The sequence below is a fragment of the Tursiops truncatus genome, chromosome 6 (genome assembly GCF_011762595.2).
Source record: "Tursiops truncatus isolate mTurTru1 chromosome 6, mTurTru1.mat.Y, whole genome shotgun sequence".
Classification (NCBI taxonomy): domain Eukaryota; kingdom Metazoa; phylum Chordata; class Mammalia; order Artiodactyla; family Delphinidae; genus Tursiops; species Tursiops truncatus.
Window position 1 is genome coordinate 103,923,106 of NC_047039.1, and position 22,584 is coordinate 103,945,689.

At 53.8% G+C, this 22,584-nt stretch overlaps 1 protein-coding gene across 10 annotated transcripts in view; it reads right to left on the reverse strand.

Annotated features, from left to right (window-relative positions):
- Positions 1–22,584, reverse strand: part of DENND1A (DENN domain containing 1A) — a 540,810-nt gene that overhangs the window by 21,014 nt on the left and 497,212 nt on the right. For 6 of the 10 annotated variants that reach the window (XM_073806587.1, XM_073806589.1, XM_073806585.1 and 3 more), the window contains 2 exons: positions 6,654–6,710; positions 296–384 (listed from right to left, as the gene is read on the reverse strand). In XM_073806587.1, coding sequence (XP_073662688.1) covers positions 296–384; positions 6,654–6,710 — 146 coding nt within the window. The remainder of the gene's footprint in view (positions 1–295; positions 385–6,653; positions 6,711–22,584) is intronic. The other 4 variants (XM_073806586.1, XM_073806588.1, XM_033858566.2 and 1 more) reach the window with 1 other exon arrangement.

Below are 22,584 nucleotides of genomic sequence, written 5' to 3' on the forward strand. Positions count from 1 at the left end.
GAAAAGGCCTAGAATCTTTTTCTGAGCTTGTTTGAGTACCCCTTGGGCGTCACCACTCAAAACCCAGCCCGGGTGCCCGGCTCCCTGGCCTCTGGGGCCTCCTGCTGGCTGTGACAACTGCCAGCAGAACTGACACTGAAGATCAAGCCGTGTTCCCCGACTGACCTCTTTGTGAAACACCCGCTCGGGGCTCCAGGGAAGCCTTTCAAAGGCCGGGGCTGCCACATGGTCTCCACAAAGCGCTGGCCCCGCTGGGCTCCTGCAGACACAGGGGAGGGGAGAACAGGGTACTCACTGTTCGGGGCTCGAGACGGACGTCCTCCGGCCTTCCACCGCGATGTTGCTCTTCGGTCTCTTAATGACGTGTGGCCGGGGAGGGCGCACCTAGAATGGGCACAGGGGGAAATCCCCAAGAAGGGTTCAGTTGGAAAAGCCACGTAGGAACGTTCTCGAGATGCAGATAAGTGGCCCTAAAACAAACGCTGAGGAATTTTCACAGCATAGGTTCAAAGGCTCTGCTTATCGTGGAGACACGGCCGTTGAACCTGCAGCCGACCCGTGAACTGGAATTCTGTGGCCTACTCAAAGGGGAAAGGCTCTTCTGAAGGGCTGGGTGTCCTCATCTGCAGGTCGGGGGTGGTACCACCTGCCTCCTCTCAGGGCTGCCGCGAGGGTTCAGTGAGACACTGTCTGTGCAGGACCCGGAACAAAGAGGCTCTCATTAATGACGAGTCCCTCTTGCCTTCTCCTGGAACCCGGAAACCAGTTTGGTAGAACAAAAAGGTTTCACTTAGACTTTGTTTTTGGGGTACATATGCCTATTTTGTTCTTTTTACAACTGAATTACAGGAGGCCTATTTTCCTCTCTAAGTGGGAGTGGGGAGAAGCAAATACTAACAGCGTTAGAGCGCCAATGAAAGTCCCTGGGCGTCCCTGTGTAGTCCTCCTGACAGGGCTCGGCCTGGAGGCCACACAGCCTGTGTGGGCACTGCACTCACCACGCGGACCTAGCTCAAGGGCTGGAGGTGGGCGTATTGACAGTGAAGTACACGGCTTCCCTGTCCACAACCAGGCTGCAGCGGCAAGGTAGCTTTTTTCTGACCTGAGGCCTCCGAAAGCCAAGATGAGGGATCATATAAAAAGACACCCCCCTCTCCCACCAGAGCCCGTGATGAGAGTTAGGCTAAGAATTTCTAGGCGTCCTTAGAAGGACGCTCATTTGGTCCAGTCAACATTAGCTGGCTTTAACTCCGGCACCATCATCTGAACACCACCAGAGAAGGACTGGAGAAAGCGAAGAAAGCCTGTCTGTGAATTTTGCTGCCAATAAGAAAGAATGAGCAGCCCAGTGCGGGGGCCGCTTTCTCTCTGCAGATGAGGGACCACGGCGGGAAACGCCACGGACGCTGAGCTTAGCAGGCAAGACAGGGAAGAGGAGCACATACTCACTCCAATCCCTGCCGCCCTCTTCCTTGAACCCACCCTCCCACCAGCCCCCAACCCAGCACTGGTGGGCGACACAACACAATGGCTTCGGAACACAGATCACCGAAGCTGGCTGTGTAAGAGACACGTCTTTAATAACCTCATCAAGCCCTCACGTCTCCAACGTGTCTGACCTAACCAGAGTTTTTCCTGTGGAACGGCCAGTCTGATCTCAGCCTGGTCTGGCAAATCAGAGACGTGGTAAGAGCCAAGTGCGTTCCACCAAACTTGCTGTCTGCTCTGGGATTACTGTGAAGATCCAATGAGGTGATGCGGGGAAAGTGCCTGCGCGGGGCCTGGCGCACAGTGGGGGCTCAATAAACGCTCGCCTTGTTTCTCTGTGACCTTATCAGTAACAAAAAGGAGACGGGGTGTGGGTGTCTCCAAATTAGAAGATGGATCTATGGTGGCCTACCCTGCCTAGCACGGTGCTCACTGCCTGGTTTACAGTGACCCCTCAGCAAGATTTTTAGAAATGGATGTTGCTGCCTGGAACCTAAGAAGTGCATAATAATGTTGCTATTATGATAACTGTTATTAGAACAGTGCTGCCACAAAGCAGACATCCAGTCACCGGCTGCTGAATAAACGAATAGATCCGTCCCCCACTCGTGCGAACCCTGAACCGGTTTCCCGGCCTAGAGCCGGACTCCTCTTGCAGCTGGTAAACAGGATCACCTGGTTTGCACCTGACTTTGCACCACAAAGGCGGGGTGCAGTCAGGGCAGCGATGCCCTGCCCCGGAGGTCCCGGGGTGGGGCTTTGGGAAGGTCAGACATTAAGGCCCATTCGCCTGTCCTCGCCCACAGCTGCTCCTTGTACAATAGAGGCAGGTTAGGAATGTGAACTTGTGGCTGAAATGGGGGGATTAAGTTTGTGGCAACTTCAACTGAACTTGCAACGTGGTGAAACATGGGGAAAAAGAACAACAGAGCTAATTAGACGAGCTGAGCTGTCAGAGCGCCGCTGAATGGCTCAGCGCCAACAAACAAAAGGAATGGGTTGGCAATCAGCAGGATCGATGGAGAAGACTGCTTCATTAGGGATGATAAACCAGACAGAGCAGGAAGGGGGGGGCGGGAGGGGGAGGGAGGCGGCAAAGCAGGGGAGGGAGAAAGGCACGGCGGACCCAGAGACAGTCGCCCGCGTGGCTGCAGACACACCCAGAGTCACACACACATCTGACTGGTGTGGACAAAGCACACACAAAATAGCAGACACAAAATTACACTCATGGACAGACAACCACCCAGAGACACGCACAGGCCTCGAGATACCAACATGCCCAGTTTCACAAATACACACTCACAGAGGCACACACAGGAGGAGAAGGCACATGCACAAATCTCTCTTTCACACACACACACTCACACACACACACACGGCCGCAGACGTACAGCTAGAGCCGTAACCAGGCACAGACACACACAGACAAAATGGTTTAATTAAAGCCCGAATCACAAGACGATACAGACAACTGGCCTGTCATATTTCAGCGATCACATCCGTCTTTCCGGGGTGCTTAGGAAGGGCGGGGGCTGGGGATGAGGGAAGAAACCACATGCACACACAACTACGACCGGCCCCACCAGTGCTAGGATCCCAGCAGCGCTGGGGGAGAAAATGCTAAACAGGGATTTGGAGCTCTGTTCAAGGGGGACTTGAGGGGAAAGTTGGGAAACCAGCCAATTCCCCACTGGATTTAAAACCTGAGAAATCTGAGTCGGCAGGGTTAAATGTGTATTGAATACAAAAGCACCGAGTACATTTGATTTTAATGGTGAGCAAGAAATAATAAATACAGAGCTTATAAAGCGCTTCACATGCAGCCGACCACAGCCTGCCTCTCCCCTGCACGCCCCGGCCCACTCCCCTGGGCCCACCAGACACTGGCAAGGCTTTCTTCTGCTTTTTCCTTTTTCTTCTTTTTAAAAAGACAATCTAAACCCTCTGGTCACATCTGAACTCCAGCCACAGGTGCCGGGCTACAAGGCTCCTTCCAGAAAGGCTGAATGGCGAGCCCCCATGCTCCCACTACCCTGGGCCGATGGCCACACTTCTGCCCAGAATGTCTGCAGCTAAGTGACCCGGCAAAGCCTGGCTATGGGCCAGTGGCTCCTGCCATGGGAGCTTGTCAGGCCATCTTCTTCAAGGCCCTTGAGGGGTTCCATAGCCCACGTGCCCCAGGTTCACCCCTAGTGTGCAGTGGCGCCCACTGGAAATGCTTGCATGAATGCACTCGGAGTGAACAGACCCTGGCGCACTGGGGAACGCAAGGCCGAGAAAGCACAAAACTTCTACGGCTCCCAAATTAGTCCCATAGTGACTCTGCTTGGCAGAAGGTGTTTGGGTTGGCAGAACTGGGGTACGTGTACCCACCTCTTGCCAGGGACTGTGCTAGGTGCTACACATATATGACCTCATACCCACCAGGTAGGTGTAGCAAGCCATTCTACAGATCATGAAACTACGGCTCAGAGAGGGTATGCGTCTGGCCTAACATCACACAGTCAAGAAGTGTCCAAGCTGTGATTCAAACCAGGACAGGCCTCTCTGACTTCCAGGCCCAGGAGAATCAGTTCTGCTAGGTACCTGCCTCTTCAAAGTCTCATAACCCAAGGGGGGTGCAGCCCTGCGTGCCGGGCTGGTCACCTCCTGCACCAGGGCGGAGGCAGCGGCAGCTGCTGCTCAGGCTTTGCTCAGGGCAATACTTGCCTTCCCAAGTCCTCAGTCGCCAACGGATGCGGCTGAATTCCAGCCCCCTCGCCCCCCAATCTATACGAGTCCCCACACGGGTGACACAACGTGGAGCCCACAGTAGCTGTCTCCAGTACCTGAGTGCTTCCAAGGGGAGCAATCCTGCCCCGGATCACACTTTCTAAGAGACTCCCTGCCTGTCTTGGATCCTAGGTCTCTTCAAGGACTTCTGAGAGCTACCCTCTGGATGACATTGGCTTGGGAGAGGCTGCGTGGTGAGGAGTGGGGAGAGGCAGGGCAGAGAGGCAGGCCTGGGCTCAAGGGCCAGCGTGGCCTCTTACCATCTCTGTGGTCTCGGCTGCCATCTGGGGAAACAGCGTCTGCCTCCTGCAGGCTGTCGTAAGGACAAAGGAGCACAGTCTAGGCACACAAAAGGTGCTCAGTAAACGTCAATCCCCTTCACCTCTGCATGCCTGCCAGGGTCTAACACTGCCGCAGAGATTCCACAGGAAGCCCAGCCAGCTGCTGATGAATTTTTTCTCACCTGAAGGCTCTGCCCCAGTCCTTTGTACTCTGTGGAGATGGAGATGAAGGGTCTGGGGAGCTTGGTATGCTGAAAAGACCATGTGTTCTAGAGTCTGGTGACCCCTTTGTGGAGTTGAGGGACTTGGGTTAAGTCACGGTTTTCTCATCTCTAAAACAGGTGGAGGCAATGCCTACTTCATAGAGTCACTGTGAGGGTCAGCTGGGTTGATGTGGCCAAGAATGATTTGCCGACTATGAAAATCCTAGGTGAATGATGATTATTAAGAAACTGGGCCATTCCTTAGAAGCTGGAAGATTTAGAAACCTGTTAAGAAGAGTAAGAACTGCTACTGGGTGCCAGGCACTGTGCTAGGTGCTTTACAAATGTCATCTCTATCATGCTCACAAAAACCTCCATGAATGAGGGTGTATTCGAGAGAGAGGAGAGAGGCTCAGAGAGCTTCAGGACCTGCCCCGAGTCACACAACTTTGGTCTCAAGCCTGGCTCTGTCTACTCTCCAAAGCCATGTTGCTAATGACTGTACTGAAATTCTCACTAAATCACACAAGCTTTGACCCAGTAGCTGGCTTGCTGTCCCCCAAAGCGCTTTCTTTTTGCTGTTTGTGACTTCCTTCCAATGACAGCGAGCAGAAACATTCCAGCCCCTCGACAGCAGTGCTGATCACGGTTGGACTGGGGTACAGGATGGATCTGCCACACGTGGTTGGAACTGCAGTGTCACGGCTGCCTCCACCCCAGCCCTCTAACTCCCACATGGGGTAGGGAAGGGAAGGGAAACAGTGCCACAGAACTTTCCAATATCCGCGCAGAGAGCGGCCACCCAACCGATGCTGGGTACGTGCGCCTAGGATTCAAAACAGACACAGTTTGAGAGCGCTCCTAACCACTTCCGGCTTGGTGCTGCCTGATTCGAATCAATTTTTGCTCAAATAAACTCTTAAATTAAAAAAAAAAAGAAACAGATACAGTTCCGCCTAGTCAGCTGCACCCCTGGGCCGCCACACCTTTCGAGATGGATGTGGACACCGCCGTGGGGCGGCGGGAGGGAGTGGGACTCGGGCTCATGGGGAACTCTGAGGGCCGCTTTTGCTGGACTGCAAGAGTGGTGGCCGCTTTGAACAAGAAACAGAGAAACTCTTCTCTTGGTAAACAGCCCTCACTCAATGGTCCCGGCAAGTTTCCTTCCCACTTTAAGGGAACCTGCTAAAGTTATCAGGCCTCTCAGCACGACCAAAGTCTGAGCCCACAAGAAAAAGGACTTCACCGATGCTCAACATGGGACCCACACCCCATATGTTCCCAAGGTATGTTCTCTTGAGAAAACACGGATGGGTCTCTTTCCCTTGCCCACCCAATCCCAGGCGTTGGTGGGTTCATCACACCTCACCCTGCTTTTCTGCCCTTACTTGGAGCTTCGCTCGGGAGGGTGGAGCCCCACGTGAGGCCCAGGAGATGAGGCGACCGGTCTCCATCTGAGCCGGTTCAATATTCTCTGGGCGTAGCCTCTACCCCCCAGGAAGGGATATCAAATGCATCTGCAAACCGAGATCTGGCGGAACAGACCCCTGCTGCCAGATTTCTGCTTCCTTTGTGAGGAAGAGGCAGCTGCAGCCTTTAAAGCTCATTGGCTAGCAACGTGGCTCAAGCCAGGAGATGCGCTCGAATGATGCACACACGGCAAACACACCACACGGCGACCCTGCTGCCTACAGCTCTGACCTGCGAGTCACCAAACTGATTCAGAAAAAGGAGAGAGAAGCCCAGAAAGTGCCAGTCCAGGGACATGCCACACAGAGGGAAGCTGAATAACCCACTTCATGGTTTTCTTTGGCAAGGCAGCTGAGTTCAGACCCCCGAGGTTTAGTCAGGCGGGGAGACGGCTCAGGCAGTGTTAGGCGGGAGGGCAGTACCACCGGCTACTCACGGGCCTCGAGCGCTGTATCTTGGGAGGCGGCGGGCGAGTGGGATGGAGTCTCGGCGGCTGCATTAAAGTGGAAACTTAAGGAATCAGTACACACGGAGATGGTCTGATGCATTTCCACACATGGCTCCAAGCATTCAGCCCCCCAAGCGGGAGCCCAAGGGCCGTCCTCGACGCCTCCTGCTGCCTCGGCCGGTCACCGGCTCCTGCACATCCCGCGTCCGAGGCCCTCCTCTCCACTTCGAGCCTGGATCACTGTAATCACCTCCAAACAGGCCCCCCCCCCCCCCCCGCCGGATCTCCTCAGCCATTCTCCACACAGGCCAAGGGGGATCTTCTAAAATGCAATGTGACCCTGCCGCATCCCAGCTTCGAGACCTCTGCTGTCCCCTCCTGTCCTGGGGCCACACACAGTTCAACAAGGCCCTGGGCTGGCATTCCAAATCCTCCAAGACCTGGGTTCTGCCGTGCCCCACCCAGACCCCTCCCAACCTGTGCTCACCAGCAGACCCTCAAATGGCCTGAGGTTCTCAGGCCTGCTTCCTGCCTGCCCAGCAGGTGGAATGACCAACCCCATCCTGATGTGCCTGGCAAACCTTTACTTATCCTTCAAGAATTCGCGCAGGTCAGATGCTGCCTTCAGTGCTCTGACTCATCGCTCACTACCACCACGTATCTTCCCCTCCCCGCCCCCCATTCTCCTTCAGATGTTCATTTCCTTAAGGGATTCATCCCTGTGCCTTGGGAAAAAATATCTGCTCAGTAAATGTCTGAGGAACAAATAAAATTTTTGCACAAAATGCTTGACTTTTGAACTCAGGACTTGAATAAAAATCAACAGAGCACAGACCTCTTAGCTCGCTCCTCAAACCCTTTATCTCGAAAGTCAAGCTTTGTCCTGTCAATGGCCTGCCCATCTAGATGCCCTGGACAGTGGGGCAGACAGAGTAAGGAGAGGAAAGGTCCACACTAGACCAAGGTCACAGACGCTCGGTGAGCCCTGGGAGGCTTCCAGTTGGGTCCTCTGTGAACCTCGCGGTTCACAGAGGTCCATCAGCACGCCGCAAAGTCCAGACCTGCACCGCCCACTACAGGAGCCAATGGCCACACCTGGCGAATCCAAATTAAGACGCGTGAAACGCACGCGTCTTAATTTGTGAAATTAAGTGTGAAATGCACGCTGGACTTCAGAGACTTAGTTTGAAAAGAGAATATGCAAAATATCTCAGTAATTTTTTATATTGATTATATGTTGAAATGAAAATGTTCTGGATATTTACAGTTAAATATATCATTAAAATTAATCTCATCTGTTTCTTTTTACTTTTTAAATGCAGTTACTAAAAAATTTAGAATTCCGTATGTGACTTGCATGTGTGGCTCCTGTTACGTTTCTCGTGGACAGCACTTCAGAGCTTCACTTGGTTGGAGTGGTCCTCCAGGTAGTAAACTTGCCTCAGAACTCATTCTCTACAACCGGCTCCCGGAGAGACCGGCCATGCTTCAGGCGTCCCTGGATCCCTGGTGTCAGCAAAGGGCCTGTCAGAGTGGCCTATGGAGAAAATTGGCCGACTGACTTGGTGGAGAACTGGGGTCCCTCATGGCACATCGAGAGCATATGTGGATGGAGATAAAGTCTGGCTTCCCAGATCCTGTGCCGTTAGGAGTGTAGGCCAACCCGTGCTCGGTGACCCTTCTTCATTTGGAGGCTATCTGGGGTTAGGATGCCACCCAACGAGATGAGCATGGCCACCCACAAGTGCATAGGCTGCTGCCCTTGTCCCAACCCCCCGACTCTCACACACAACCCCCACTTCCCCCATCACCCTCAGCTTCCCTTGTCCTCGGCCACTCTGCTTCTGGGTGACCTCCTTCTCTAGCCCCAGAGCCCTCACCACTAGTCACCTCTGACCTGCATTTCTGTCCCTGCTGGCGGGGGTGGCAGCGTTCAGGAGGTGACCTCTGGGGTCAGACAATCTCAGACTGAACCCCATCCCTCCACTCATCCTGTGGCCCAAGATTTAACCATCAAGCCTTACTTTCCTCATTTGTAAATGCAGGTAATGGCACTACCTACCCAAGGGGGCTGTTAGGAAGTTTCAGTGAGAAGATGTTCGCCAAGATCTTCAGCCCATAGACGCCAGCAACTATCATCATTATCAGGTTTGCCTGCCTCCAGCCTCTCCCCTTCCCAATCTATCTTCCATGCTTATTCCAGAGTGGACTTAAAAAAATACACGCCCAATTATGTCATTTGCTAGCCTAGAGCATCTCAGTGGAAGGCTGGCATCTCCCAAGGTGTCTTCTGAGAAACCATCCTGGGAGATGCATTGTATGAAAGAAGAAAAGGGGGTTCTCCAGACAGACAAGTCTGGGAAGTGCTGTATCTTGCTCCATTTGGGGATTCACAATGCTGGTTAGCACAGCAAAGGCCGCCAACCCTTGCAATAAAACACCTTACCGTGAACAGGCAAAACACTATTAACTCCTTTTTTTTTTTGTAAAAGTCCCATTTCCCACATTTATTTGGATATAGACTCACTTCCCCTATAACACCTGTTAATATCGCCTGGAAAATGTTAACTGAAGTGCTCAAAGCCCTCCGGATTCTGGGCCCCACCCATAAGCCTCTGCAATCTCATCTCTGGTGCATCTCCCCCACCAACCCCACCCCGCTCAGCCCCTTGCTCTCCCTGAAAGCTCAAGTGTTTTTTTAATTTTTATTTATTTTTGGCTGGGTCTTCGTTGCTGTGCACGGGCTTTCTCTAGTTGTGGCGAGCGGGGGCTACTCTTCGTTGCGGTGCGTGGGCTTCTCATCGCAGTGGCTTCTCTTGTTGCGGAGCACGGGCTCTAGGCGCGCGGGCTTCAGTAGTTGCAGCACGCGAGCCCTAGAGCGTGTGGGCTTCAGTAGTTTTGGTGCGTGGGCTCAGTAGTTGTGGCGCGTGGGCTCAGTAGTTGTGGTGCATGGGCTCAGTAGTTGTGGCTCGCGGGCTCTAGAGCACAGGCTCAGTAGTTGTGGCGCATGGTCTTAGATGCTCCGTGGCATGTGGGATCTTCCCGGACCAGGGCTCGAACCCGTGTCCCCTGCATTGGCAGGCGGATTCTTAAACACCTTGCATCTCCTTTTGTCTCACTCTTGGTGCCTCTTATTTGTCCTTCACTGTCTGGCTCAAGCACTGCCTCCCCCAGGAGGCCCTCCCTGCCCTTCCCTGAGGAGCATGGGTCAGGTGCTCTGCCCCCCATGTATTCACAGCACAAAGGCTGTAATTATCAGCTCACTCATTGCATTTCTCTGTTTATCTAGTATGGTACTGGCTAAATAGGTGCTCAGCAAAGATTTTTGGCTGAAGCTTCCTGGCACATGTAGAAACTCAACACATGTTAGTTCTCTAGATTCTGTGATTAATTTATTTTGCTTTGATTGTCATCAGGAAGTGCTAGTTCTTTTGTAACTGAATTTATAAACGGTGGGAGGAAAGCAGCCTCTTGACCACACCTAACCTAGAAGCTAGTAAACCAGGGGAATTTATAGACACCAAGAAATGGTAACGTGGTACAACTGTCCTGAGTGTGGCCGTGAGGACCCACTGCAGGGATGCCGGGTATATCACGGCAGATCCCTCGGGGCAAGGCGCACAGTGGATATGCTGCTAAGAAGCTTCTGCTTCTTGGAGGGGAGGAAGTAGTAGGCTGTTGGGTCATGGTGGTTGCAGTTTCCCAAATATGCTGGGTGGCATGAGAGTGGGGGACACAGCTTGGGGAGAGCTGAGTACTCTGGGGACAGTTAGAACAGCCCATAAGGGTGGAATGGTGGTAACTTGGGCGGGAGGAGAGGGTGAAGAGAGAAGCTAGGGGAGAATCAACTCGACATACCGTTTTCTAGAACGTGGCTCCAGGGCTGGGGAAGCTGAATCAGGGAGTAACTGAATATGGGGCTGTAACAGGGTGAGGTGAGGTCTGACACGACTGCAGAGCTGGCCAGATACAGTTAAAGTCATGTCCGTGAGCCGGGGTCCCCACCCCCGGCCGCACTCCTTGCGGGCCAGGGCCAGTGCGCGCTTGTCTGTCTCTTCCCACGGCTCTGGTGCCAGGAGCTTATCCTTCCACGGACAAGGAGACAGACTGGAGGGGGGGAAAGTGACCTGCTCCCAGGCCGCCTGACTGCCAACCCAGGGCTCCTCCCACTGCTGGAGGAAGAGGAGACAAAACCAGAGGAGCCTTGGAGCTGAGAATCAAGAGGTCTGGGCACTTTTGCAGAGAAATCGTGTCGCATGTGATCCTCAGTACCCTAGATACACTGACTGCTGATTCTTAAGCGAGTTCAGAAACGCTGAGCCTTTGGCAACCTTCGGCTAAGAAGAGTTCTGTTCAACAGTTCACCTGGCACTGCGTGAGCTGAGCTGTGGCAGGAGGGATGGGGCGCAGGTACATGCCTTCCTGAGGGTCACGTGTAGTCGGGAAGCAGATTCACTCCCCCATGCGAAGTGAGGGAAAAACTACCTGGGGCCAGGCCCTGGGGATTCAGGAGACTAAGACACAGTCTGTCCTTAAGGAGTGTGTGGTCTAATGGAATTTGACCCACATCACGGAAAAATACCTTTCTTAGAGTACAAAGAGCATTTGGGCTAAAACCCCAAGACACGTAATTTGGTGGGAAGACTCACGTGCGTGTCCTGACTCTGTCATTTTCTAGTTGAGTTCAATACTGGCTCTGCCATTTGGCAAGTTATTTAATCTAAGCCGCAGTTAACGCTTCTGTAAAATGGAAATAACTCCTGAGTCACAGGCACTGGTGTGAGGGGGCTACAAGAGTGCATTACAGCTGTGGGAGGCGCTGGTCTGGCAACCTGCCGATGAAACAAGACCATCCAATCCTCTGTCCTTCCCTTAAACCCCCCAGTCTTCCCAGTAGAGTCCTGTGAACGTGAGGACCTTGGTTTTTCAAGGGAGTGTGCTGTGAGCAGGGCGCTGTTGAAAGGGACTGGATTTTACTAATCTCTTCTATTTACATGATGCGTTTTCCTTTCAAAGCATTTCTACTTCTCTTCTTTCCTTTGAGCCTCACATTCCCTGGTGAGGCAAGTTAGAGGAGCGTTATTTCCCTGTAACAGAGGCAAGAAACAGGAGGCCCAGAGAGGTTAAGTGAACTAGTATGAGGTCACAGAGCTAGTAGCAGGAACTAAAACAAGCAGGCATCCTTAGTCCATTGTGCTATCCTCGTCAACCAAAATTTCCAAAGTCATCTGGAATCCTTTCTGATTCGGTTTTTCTAACCCATATCCCTTCTGAAGTTGCACTATGTTGTTAAGAGATCTGTGCCTTAGAGAAAAGGCTGGTGAAAGAATGACTGACATCCTCCCCTTCCTTCCTTATTTGAGCATCTCTTTCCAGTGCTTTCCAAAGGAGATTCGCGTGTTGATTCATTCAACAAACAATGCAGTATGCTTTGTACAGGCAAGAGGCACACCAGTGAATAAGACCCAGTCCTGCCCTCAAAGGGCTCCCACTCTGATGGTGGGGTTATAATACAGGTGGAAAGAGGTCTGTGGAGGTACCAAGGAGGGGCTCTTCTACCCGATGGGGGGGTACGGAATTTAGGTGCATGAGATGGGAACCCCAGTGATCCAACAAAACCAAGTGAGGGTGAATATGATGATGGGGCAGGCCAGGGGGAACGGCTGGTGGGTGGGGTCACATAATACGAGGCCTTGACTGTCAGCCTAAGAAGTGTGAATTTCCTCCTGAGTGCAGTGGGAGGGATTTAGGCAGGGAGGGACATATCAGAGGCCGTGGTGTCAAAGATGGATGGGAGGAGGATGGGTGGGCTCCTGAGGACAGACACTCCCTTCCGGCCAAGGGGCCCGCCCAGACCTCCATGCTGTCAACTCGCCAGCTGGCATGTGACTGCTGGGAGATGTGAACGTGAGAGGGTAAGCCCCAAAGTGTGACTGACATGGAAGTCCCAGAGAAGAGAGGAACTCTTTTGGCCTCTGACGGTCTCTGCCTGACCCTCGGCATTTATATCTGTCAGCCGTGTGGACCAGGTGAGTATGCTCATTGGATATGAAACCCACATTTATGAGGACAGCATCTGATTTGCAGTTAATTTGTTGATGCAGCAAAACACATTGTTTCCAAAAGGTCGGGGGGGAAGCCGTGTTGGAATATCAACTTAATTACCTGGGTGGCATGAATGAACGGGCGCCCTACACGGGGCTGCAGGGTGGAAAATGCTTCACCGCCAGGCGTGGACATGGGGCAGAGAGTGAAGCGGGGTTACAGGTGGGGGCAGCCTGCGAGGTGGGCAGAACCGAAGCTCCGGTGGCCCGCTGTCTTCTAACGCCTAACCAGCGCATTTGCTGTCCCGGGAATGAGGGTCATTATTCCATTTCACAGATGAGCGGAGGCAAAGACTTGCCCAGGGTCACACCAAGCAGTGGATGACAGGCCTTCAGAAGAGGGTCGAAGAGCTCGTCTCAAGTTAACTGTGCACTGGGGCAGGAGTCCTGTGATGGACGTGGGAGGGGCCGGCTGTTTGGGAACCAGTGCACAGATTTCCTCAGTCCCCATGGAGGACACACCTTGGACTATCCCTTTAACATCCCTTTAAGGTCAGAATCAGCCTCCCCTTTTCACAGCTGGTAAAGCAGACTCAGGGAGGGCAAACAGGCGCTACCTAAGGCCACACAGAAAGTGAAATGTCAAAGTCAGTGGGCGGACAGGCCAGACCCCAAGCGGGGACCGGTGGTGAGGGGAAGGGGGCAGAAGATCGGAGATGCCCGAGGCCACAGGGATCAAGCAGCTTCACTGAAGGCCGAGGTCTATGCATGCAAAGCTTGGGGTAGGGAGGCAACCTGCTTGAGGTGGCAGCCAGAGCCCCTGCCGTTACCCTTTCTGAGGGCCAGAGAAGGTGGGGCATGCCCGATGGCGGCTGGAGGCATGAGAACGGTGGCCTCCAAGGTCAGCCTCAAAGGGGGTCTCAGGCCCTTTGGGTCTGAATGGTATTCTGAACTGTCCCTTTTCTGTCAGACTCCCATCTAGCTCACCTGGAAGAGGCCCTGGCATCCCCAAAGGGGAGGCTGGGGAGATGCTGCGGGCTTTTCTGTGCCAGGGATGTGCCCCAACCAGATACGCTTCCAGGAATGGAGAGGGTAAAAGAGAAAATTCACAATTAAACCCTGTTACTGTTTAACGAGGGGAGAGTTCACCTGGTTAATTTTCCTGGCTAGTAGCCACATCAATGCTCTGACCTGTGCATGAAACGGGCCTGGTTGGGGAGGAAGACAAAGCTTTCTGTGGCTTTACAAAGGGCCTCTGGGCTGAGAGCAAGGCTCCTCTACTCCTCGGGAAGGGAGAGCCGCTATTATGCAAGGTATGAAAATAAAAGAGGGCTTCTTTTGATAGGCCTCCAAAAAGGAGTGTATTGAAGCTATATTTGTGTGGAGTGTCTCCTTTGAAATGCCCAACCAGCTCTCTCAGGCACAGCTCTCGCCTGTCCCCCAACTCCTGTCATTATCTTGAATCCTCTCGTCCACACTTGATAGAGCTGATCCTGCTTGTTGGGGAGGATCAAATGCTTGCCTCCGCTTCAGAGTGTCAGCAAGGATGCCGGAGAAGACTGAGCGCTGGTGTCCTACAGCACTCGCGCTGTGCCAACAGCACTGGGCAGGCCCTGGGCCCCCACAGCGGACCCTGGGGTCCTCGGGCCCTGCAGCATCCGCAGAGGTAACTCCCAGCTCCAGGCTGTCATCTGGGAGGGACGCTCATGGAAAGACACTGCACAGGATGGACTTCTGCATCAGAGCTGAGGAAGAAGTTTCCATCCCGCCCGTACACGATGACAAGGTGCTTCTTACTGGGAAAGGGAGGCTGGGAGGGGCCTCATCCTGGAGCACCCTCAACGGGCCAGGTGTTACCCAGTATATCTCAGTCAGTCCTAAACCTCTGGACAGAAGCCCTGCCATAATCCCTCCGGCCCAAATTCGCACAATACGTTAGGAAGCTGGCTGTCGGACTCCGGGGGGAGGTTCCCACATGCCTGCAACTCGCCGTCCTGAGGCACCCTCTGCAGTGGTGCTGGGGACTGAAGGTGGCCCTTGAAGAAAAGCTGTAGCACCTGCTGTCGGCTCTGTACGCCGTTGTCTCTGGAGAGCGGCTGCCGGGGACTCAGCCCCCTCGACAAGTCACCTTGCGAGGCCACTCTCCCTGCTGGGCCCAGGCACTCTGCGGCAGTGAGAGCTGAGCTGAGAGACGGTTCCTCCCGGTCCTGGGAGCAGCGCATTCTTCCCCGATGTTGACAGGAGTAGTATTTTGTAGCGGTGCTGGTTAATTTGTAGTGGCATTTGTGGTTTGAAGCCTTGTCAAGATCCCTGATTACTTCCCGTGCAAGGAGCTCGGCTGATGGGGAAGTTCACATGCTGAACAAAAGCAGCAAGGCAGCTGTGAGGGAAGGCTGCGAGGGGGCCGGGTGACCCCAGGCCGCTTGGGGGACAGAGGCGGGGGGAGGGAGGGGGGACAGCAGTGGGGCGGGGGAGGGGAGCCCTTTGTTTTTAGTCAGGTGCAGCTGCTCGGTCTGAATAGGTGGCATCCCATTGGCGGCCCGAGGTCAGGCAGCAGATGCGGGGCCGTGGCTGGGCAGGGGCAGGGAGCCTTGCTGACGCGTGCCATTCTCTGCCCAGACAGAAACAGGAGGCGGGGGCTTTGCTGCTACCTACATGGGGGCAGCCATCTGGGATGCCATCAAGGGTGCCTGGGTGACATTCCCAGGAGGTGGGGGATGCCAGGAGGGGCTTCCAGATGTTGGGAGAGAGAATCCCCCTCTGACAGAGGCAGGGGAGCTGTTTTGAGGCACTTGCTATGTTCCAGGTTCTGTACTAGAAGCTCTGCCTGTAAAGTCTCTAATGACCCCAACCACCCTGCAGAGAAGGTAAAAATCCCCATTTGAGAGATGAAGAAACCGAGTCTGCATGGCTCAGTGACTTGCCCAGGCCTCACCGCTAACAGGTGGCTGAACCAGGCTCCAGACCCAGGGAAGTCTGACCCCAAGGAAGCCCACACTCCTTCCATCAGACCCGATACACAAACGGCAGAAGGAAGATGCTGGATCTTATCCCCTTGAGAATGAGGGTGCTCCCCTCTCCCTGGGGAGTTCCTCCCCCCAATATCCTCTGAGGTTTTTGTCTTGCTAAGTCCATTCTGACCACACAGAAAGGTTTGTCTTTGCAGCCGCCTACATTTCACCAGGCCTGTGTCCTGACTTGGGGAGGGTTTGCTCGGTGCATTTAAGGGTTGGGGCCAGCTCAGCAAAACCAAGGCTAATTTATCATCTCTGGAATGGTGTCCACCCCAAGCAGTACTACCACTAGGAAATTAAAATAAAGATCTTCTCCCGATTTTGCAGTTGTACAGATAGGATCACACAGCATCTTCCGGAAAGGGAGTCCGGTGACTACGACAGCTTCCACGCTGCTCTCCCTGCCACCAGCTCCCCCCGCCCTGGTCCACCCGCAGCTCGGGGAGCTGGTCATGTCCTGCAGACAGTTCTCAGCAGGCCATTCGAGACCCAGTCTCTGGCCCACCCACCCCATATTGCACCCTACCACAAGCAGCCCATTTTTCCAGCCCTGCAAAGACATGCCCTGCCACTCATGTGCCACAGCCCTTCACAACGCACGTGCTCGTCCTGGGTGCCCTTCCTGCACCTGCCTACCCGGTGGGTTCGGCTCATCCCTCAAGCCTCTGTCCCTTCCCTGGAAGCTATCCCTCTCTTCCTGGCTGGATAGAGCCCGGCTTCTTTCTTCTGTCCCTCCCCTAAAGACGAGGGGTTCCTCGAGAGTGCCGTGGCGTCTTGGTCACATCTGAATCCTGGGCTCTAGGCACAAGGCCCGCACGCGGTCAGTTCAAAGTAAATGCTCGCCCAAGACTGTGGGACTAGACTCAAATGATCAGTAAGGCCGTTGCCCAGCATTTGACTAATGTGAACCAACTAGTTGTCATCCTATCACTGAGTCGCACTGTCCACGAGGCTGGCGATATTTCTGATCAGGAACGGCATGCTTCTGATCAGGAAAAACTCCCAACCTAGAGCTATCCTGGTCTAACAGGTTGAGCCCAAGGCCACCCTGAAGAGCAAGAGACTTTTCGAGGAGAATGCAAAGGTGGGAAGCTTAGATGGGAAATATCCCCAAATTTCCCCAGTGTCTGTTAAAGACAGTCAGGTTCGCCAGACAGAGGTGTTTTTTTTTTTTTTTTTTTTTTTTTTTCCTTCCCTCAGAACAAATGGATGGAGAACCTGTTTTTAAAATTCCTGGACCCTGGCATACATTTCTATCTGTGTCAAAGTCTAGCCCTCCACCGCCTCAGCAGAGTTTAAAATCCTAGCTAATAGGTTAACAACTGTTTTTCTTCAGCTTCAAATGAAGAATATCAGAAGGCTGGGGGGGAATGCAGCTCTCCAATTTGTACGGACTGCACACAGCTCCCTGCAACGTGTGTTTGACAGGACTGACATTCTGTACCGCTGTGAGATGGGAAAACGTGTGACATTTTTATTCATGGTGGCGTACGCCCTTGTAATGATCAGCTCTGGTCGATGTGCTTACCGCAGCAGCCCCAGAGCCCTCGGAGAACAAACAGGAACCCAAGGTGCCAGCAGTTCGACTGCCTTATTAAACACCGCCAGGATCCTAACGAAGACCAACTGCTGGAAAATCTCACTGTCAAATCCTCAAGGACATTGTCAGTGCACAGCTAACTGCATATATTTTTCATTTAAAATACTGAAATCCAGCATTGTGCCATTACAACCGAGGGGAGGGGCACCCACTCCAGCGGCCATTCTGTCGGCTGCCTCTTCGGAGCTCCAGATGCCCAGTGGGGTTCAGGGCTGAAAAAGGGGTGGCGGAGACGGGAAACTGACTTTCTGAAAACCCAGCCCAACCTTCAGGGTGAAAGGCTGAAAGTTACAGGGCTCTGGTGAGAGTCGTTTAAACTTGGAAAGTCGATCCACTGGCTCCCTCCTAAGTCTGAGAGAATCTGCATCCGTTTCCCCCAGCCGGCCCTCTTCCTGTAGGTGCAACCCATCGCATCCTGCACCTTGGTGCTAATCAGCCCGCTGCTTGGCGGCAGACCTTCAGACATCTGCAGGAACACATGGCCGTGGTAGGTTTCACACCTTGGCAGCAGAGCTCTGGGTCAGGGTGCCCACCTGCGATCTCACCACTCGCCTCGATTCCAAGGCCTCAAGGTCAGTGTGCAGGAGGACCCCTCCCTTCGGCGGTCATTCTGAATCCGCATGCACACTGACGGATGGAAGCCAGTCACATGGTAGACCCTGGAGCTTATCGTGGTTGTTACGTGGGGTGGTTTGGTTATGGCTGCACACGCTAACGTGCTGTGTATTTACCTTGTAAACGTGTATTATTTATGCGGTGCCTCTATTTCCATACTCCAGCCCTGACGCACCAAGACATACTCTGCTATTTATTTATGGGGTCCTTGGCATAACGGGCCTCACAAGGTGCCCATGTGTGGTTCTTGCGGGTTTGCAACAAACCGTAAGTGGTTGGCTAAACAACTGGATGTTCTCCATCCATCACAGACAGAGGCTTGCATTTTAAGGGGCTGTCCGTAAAGCTGGTTTAGCATAATACTGTACATCATCCTTGGCAGAAATGCCCTGGGACGCTGAAGAGCTGACAACCCAGCGAGAAGGAGCCCTAACCTTTCCTACCCTGGGATGGGGCATGGGGTAGAGTAAGCCATGGGTACCCTGGTTACAGGTCCCAGAGCAAGGGGGGAAAGGAAGGAGGATGGTAGACAGCCCCAGGGCAAAAGCAGGACAGTGAGGGTGGAGGTGCCCTGTTCCTCTCAGCTGGCCATTTTGTCCTTCTGCAGAGCCTTTCCGCATTGACCCCGTATATCCCAACAGACACTCCTTTCATCATGGGCTGTGCCTCAAATCTCATTAGAGCATGCTGGTTAGAGGAAGAGAAATTCAGCCTGCATCCAGCCCTGTGCCATTCCAAGGTGAACCTCAACAGTTCCCACGGAAGGCATCCAGCGGACCACGGCGTCCTGTCCCTTTGGTCCCCTGGACCTCTCTCCCATCGTTCCCTCATCCTCACATCCCACGAGCTCTCGTCTGAATGCTGGCAGCATTGTTAGTGGTCTCCTGGCCTTACCTGCTTCCACCCCTTCTAGCAGTGGCCCAGAGTCAATGTTCCCAGATGCCATTCTCTTGAATATAATCCCTCACTGGCTCCTGACACCCACAAGGTATGATTCAAGCTCCCCCAGGGCCTGGCCCCTGTCTACCTCCGCCTACCTCACCAGCTGCCTCTACCAGCATTTCTATTTCTGCATGGTTTGTTCACTGTGTCTCCCAGACAAAGAGTGCCATGAAGGCAGGACACACATCTCATTCCTTCGCGACCCTGGGGACTTGGACAGGGCTTGGAGCTCGACGTGTTGGATAAGTGAAGGAAGAATTAATGAAGGCATAAAAAAGTGACTCAGAGTTCTGCCTGGCAAAATACTCCAAGGCATCAGGATTTTTAATCACAAAAAGCAGGGGAAGAATTCTTAGCTGGTCATCGTGGTTTGGGCAATGGAAAGTGTTTGGTAGATAGCTCTGGGGTGAAAGTGGCCCTCTGTCCCACCCTGTCTCTGTGGAGAGAACCATCCCCTGGTCAGCACGCCTGGAGAGCCACCATCTCTGCTGATCGCTTCACTCCACCTGGCCTCCCGCGGCGCCATCTTGCCAAGGCTCAATCTACTGCCCCTCTGGAAACATTCTCTATCAACCTCTCCAGAAAGTGCAAACAGGGATCCATCTAGAAGGCGTCAGGGAGTAGGGCTTCCCAAGGAGGGCTGAGAGGTAGCTGTAACCATGGACCATACCATGGTTATGGGCAGTAACATCTCAGAAATTCAGTTTAGACTGCTGCCAGGCAATGTTAATCGCCCATCACATTTTGCATGTTAAGTGGGATATAATCAGCGATCCCTTGGGAGAAGTCCCTTTTATACATTCTCTTTTAGTACTTTTATTACATTTTAAAATTCTTTGCAGTATAAACTAAATGTGATTCAATATTCTAGAAGACGTGGAACTAAGCAGACTGACAATAAAACTAAGCTGGCAAAAACAGTGACCTAAATTAGGGACACGGTCAGTGCCATCTCAGATCCAGTGTGCAGGAGGCTGGCAAGCAGCCTTTGCTGCCAGGGAGCTGCCGTCACCACCAAGCTGTCCCAGGTCAGCTGAGATGGGCGGTATGATGGAAGAAGCCAGGGTTTTGAATCTGAATCCATCCTACCAGCCAGGGGATTAGGGCTGGACCCTAGTGAAAAGTGGGGCACTCGTGGTCCCTCCTGCATCAGTCTGGGGAAGATAACGTGAGAAAATGCAAACACCTGCTGAGCATCCTGCACAGAGCCCAGCAGGCGCTCAGAAGGGCAGCACCACTGCTGGTCTTACCCCTGTGTTAAGGAATCCAGGGCTCTGTTAGGTTTACTCTGGGGAGGAAGCAAAGTCTCAAATCCAGGAAGTAGCCGTCAACCTTAGCCAGGAGTGGGGGAGAAGCAGAACAGTGACCTTGACCTCCCTAGCCACCCTAAGCCATACTGCTGGAGTCTAAGCCTGCCCCAAACCACTGGCAGCCACAACCAGATACCCCAGGAACCAGAAGGAACTGAGGCAGAAGGTTCGATGGAGGGGTACAGTGAGGGGAGGGCCTGGGGTCCAGCATCAGGTAGACCTGGTTTGGAAATCTTGCTCTGCCACTTACTGTGTGACCTTGGGCAAGTTGCTTAACTTCTCTGAGCATCAGCTTTCTCGGGAAAATAATAACCGTATCAGTCTCACAGGGTTGTTGAGAAGATGCAGTGAGATGATACTTGTGGAGGGGTTTGCATGAGAATGAAAACTGACCCGGATGACCCATCCGACGCCTCCTCAGCCTGCCACTTCTCAGGTAGTCCTTGACACCCCTTCCCCCAGGCATGGCCAGGTTAATTATTTACCTCGTCCACAGCAGGGCTCAGGGATTGATGGGGGACAATGTGACAGGCAGCTCCGGGCACGGCGCTCCCGTGGCCACAGGGCGGGGACTCCCCACACCGGCAGCGACACTGAGTTGATTCTCCCGGAGGATTGTGCTTGTGGGATAGAATTTATTTTCAATATTTTATGTTTTATTTCCCCTTCCCTACTGGGATAAACTCTCCACCTTTGGCACATAGAATTCTAATCTGAGAAAATGCCTCCTCTGGTCTCGCTGAATCAGATTTCCTGCTCTTGTCCCGCTGGGCTCAATCTCTCCCTGGCGGGGAGCTGCATTCCGAGCTGCTCCAGCACAGACCTTAAAAGAAATGCTGTTTTTAGGCTCTGGTCAGTCCTCTGGCAAAGAGACCCTGCTGTCACACTGCTGAACGTAGACAGGCTTGGGGGACGCAGGAGGCCTGTCACGCACACATGGCACCGCATGCAGGGGTCCTCAAGTGAACTCAGGCCTGCAGACCAAGAGCCACCTCCCTTTTTTGATTTCTCCTGCCCTGAACTGACTGGTGGCTCAAGCGCATGGGGAGTGCACAGAGCTGCCCTCACCCCCCACGACCCACGGCCTTCCGTGTATTCACCGCTCACCACTCAGTCACTCCCCAGACTCACTGGGCAACTCATCTGCACCAGGCCCTGCAAGGGTGCTAAGGTCACGGAGATGAGGCCGACACTCTCCCTGTCTGGGGACAGTGCGTCAGGCGGGGGACGGTGCTGGCCCAGGGCGGGGACGGATGGCTCTGCTTGGAGGAGTCGGGGAGGGCTCGTGGGGCGAGAGGCGCTTGAGCGGGCCCTGAAAGGTTGATGGCGTTTTGTCAGCTGGAGCAGAAGAGGAAGGCCATTCCTGGCACTGGAGACAGTAGGTGCCCATTCATCTCTGGGTTCCCCCAGCGCCCAGCACGAGGCCTGGCCTGGTGCAGACGCCCATGAGGAGCTGGTGAAGGAGTGAACACGGAATTGTGCTGGGCACTAAAGGAGAGGAAGGGACTCTGCCTGGGGTGGGGACACTTAGCAGAGTCTCACAGGGTGAGAAGGAACTGGCCAGATGTCAAGGACTGCAGGTACCTCCAGCCCAGCAGGCCCAGCCGTGGGCAGGAGGCCGGGAGGGGGCCCTGGTGGCTGGGTAAATTCTCCTTTTCATCCAGCAAGTCTGTGCCCCGGGGAGAGAATCCTGGAGAGGGACCCACATTGTGGAGGGCTGACGGGCCCTCCCATCTCACTACTTGCCGATGTTTTCTGATGCCCCTTGTGCCTCACAGACCAGTGGAGGAGAGCGACGGGTGACTCGAGGAATTTGAGGGATGTACGGGTGCGGTGCGGCTGACATCCAAGGGCAGCTGGGGTGGGGCAAGTCTGGGGAAGGCCAGGGACAGACTAAGACATTGCAGCAAGTGGAGCTCGTGAGGCAGGGCTGGATGAAAAGCGGACACTGGAGCTGCCAGAGCAAAGGTGGTGCTGGAAACCACAGGGGTAGCCGAGCTCCCCACTGAGTGGAGAGTCAGAGGGGACAGGCCAGAGCTGGGGAGGAGCTCTGTCCAAGGGAAGGAGGACCAAAGACAGCTCCCTTGGTGCGAAGTCCAGTTCAGAACTCCTGCCCTTCTGGACTCGACGCTTCATCCATCCACCAGGCTCCCGCCAGCCAGCCCCATTTCCATGCCTTGGTGTATTTTACTTGGACCTTTCTGGAGACTCTACCTTGGGCCAAAGGAGCGATTTAGAAGGCAAGAATTCTCTACTGCAACCAGCCAGAGAAAGCCATGGGGCAAGGTGCCCGGATTCCACCTGAAGTCAGTTGCCACCCCCTCCTAGAACAGGCTAGAACAGCAGCTCTGTTTGGTCGCTCAGGTTCAGAACCATCATCAGGTATCTGAGACA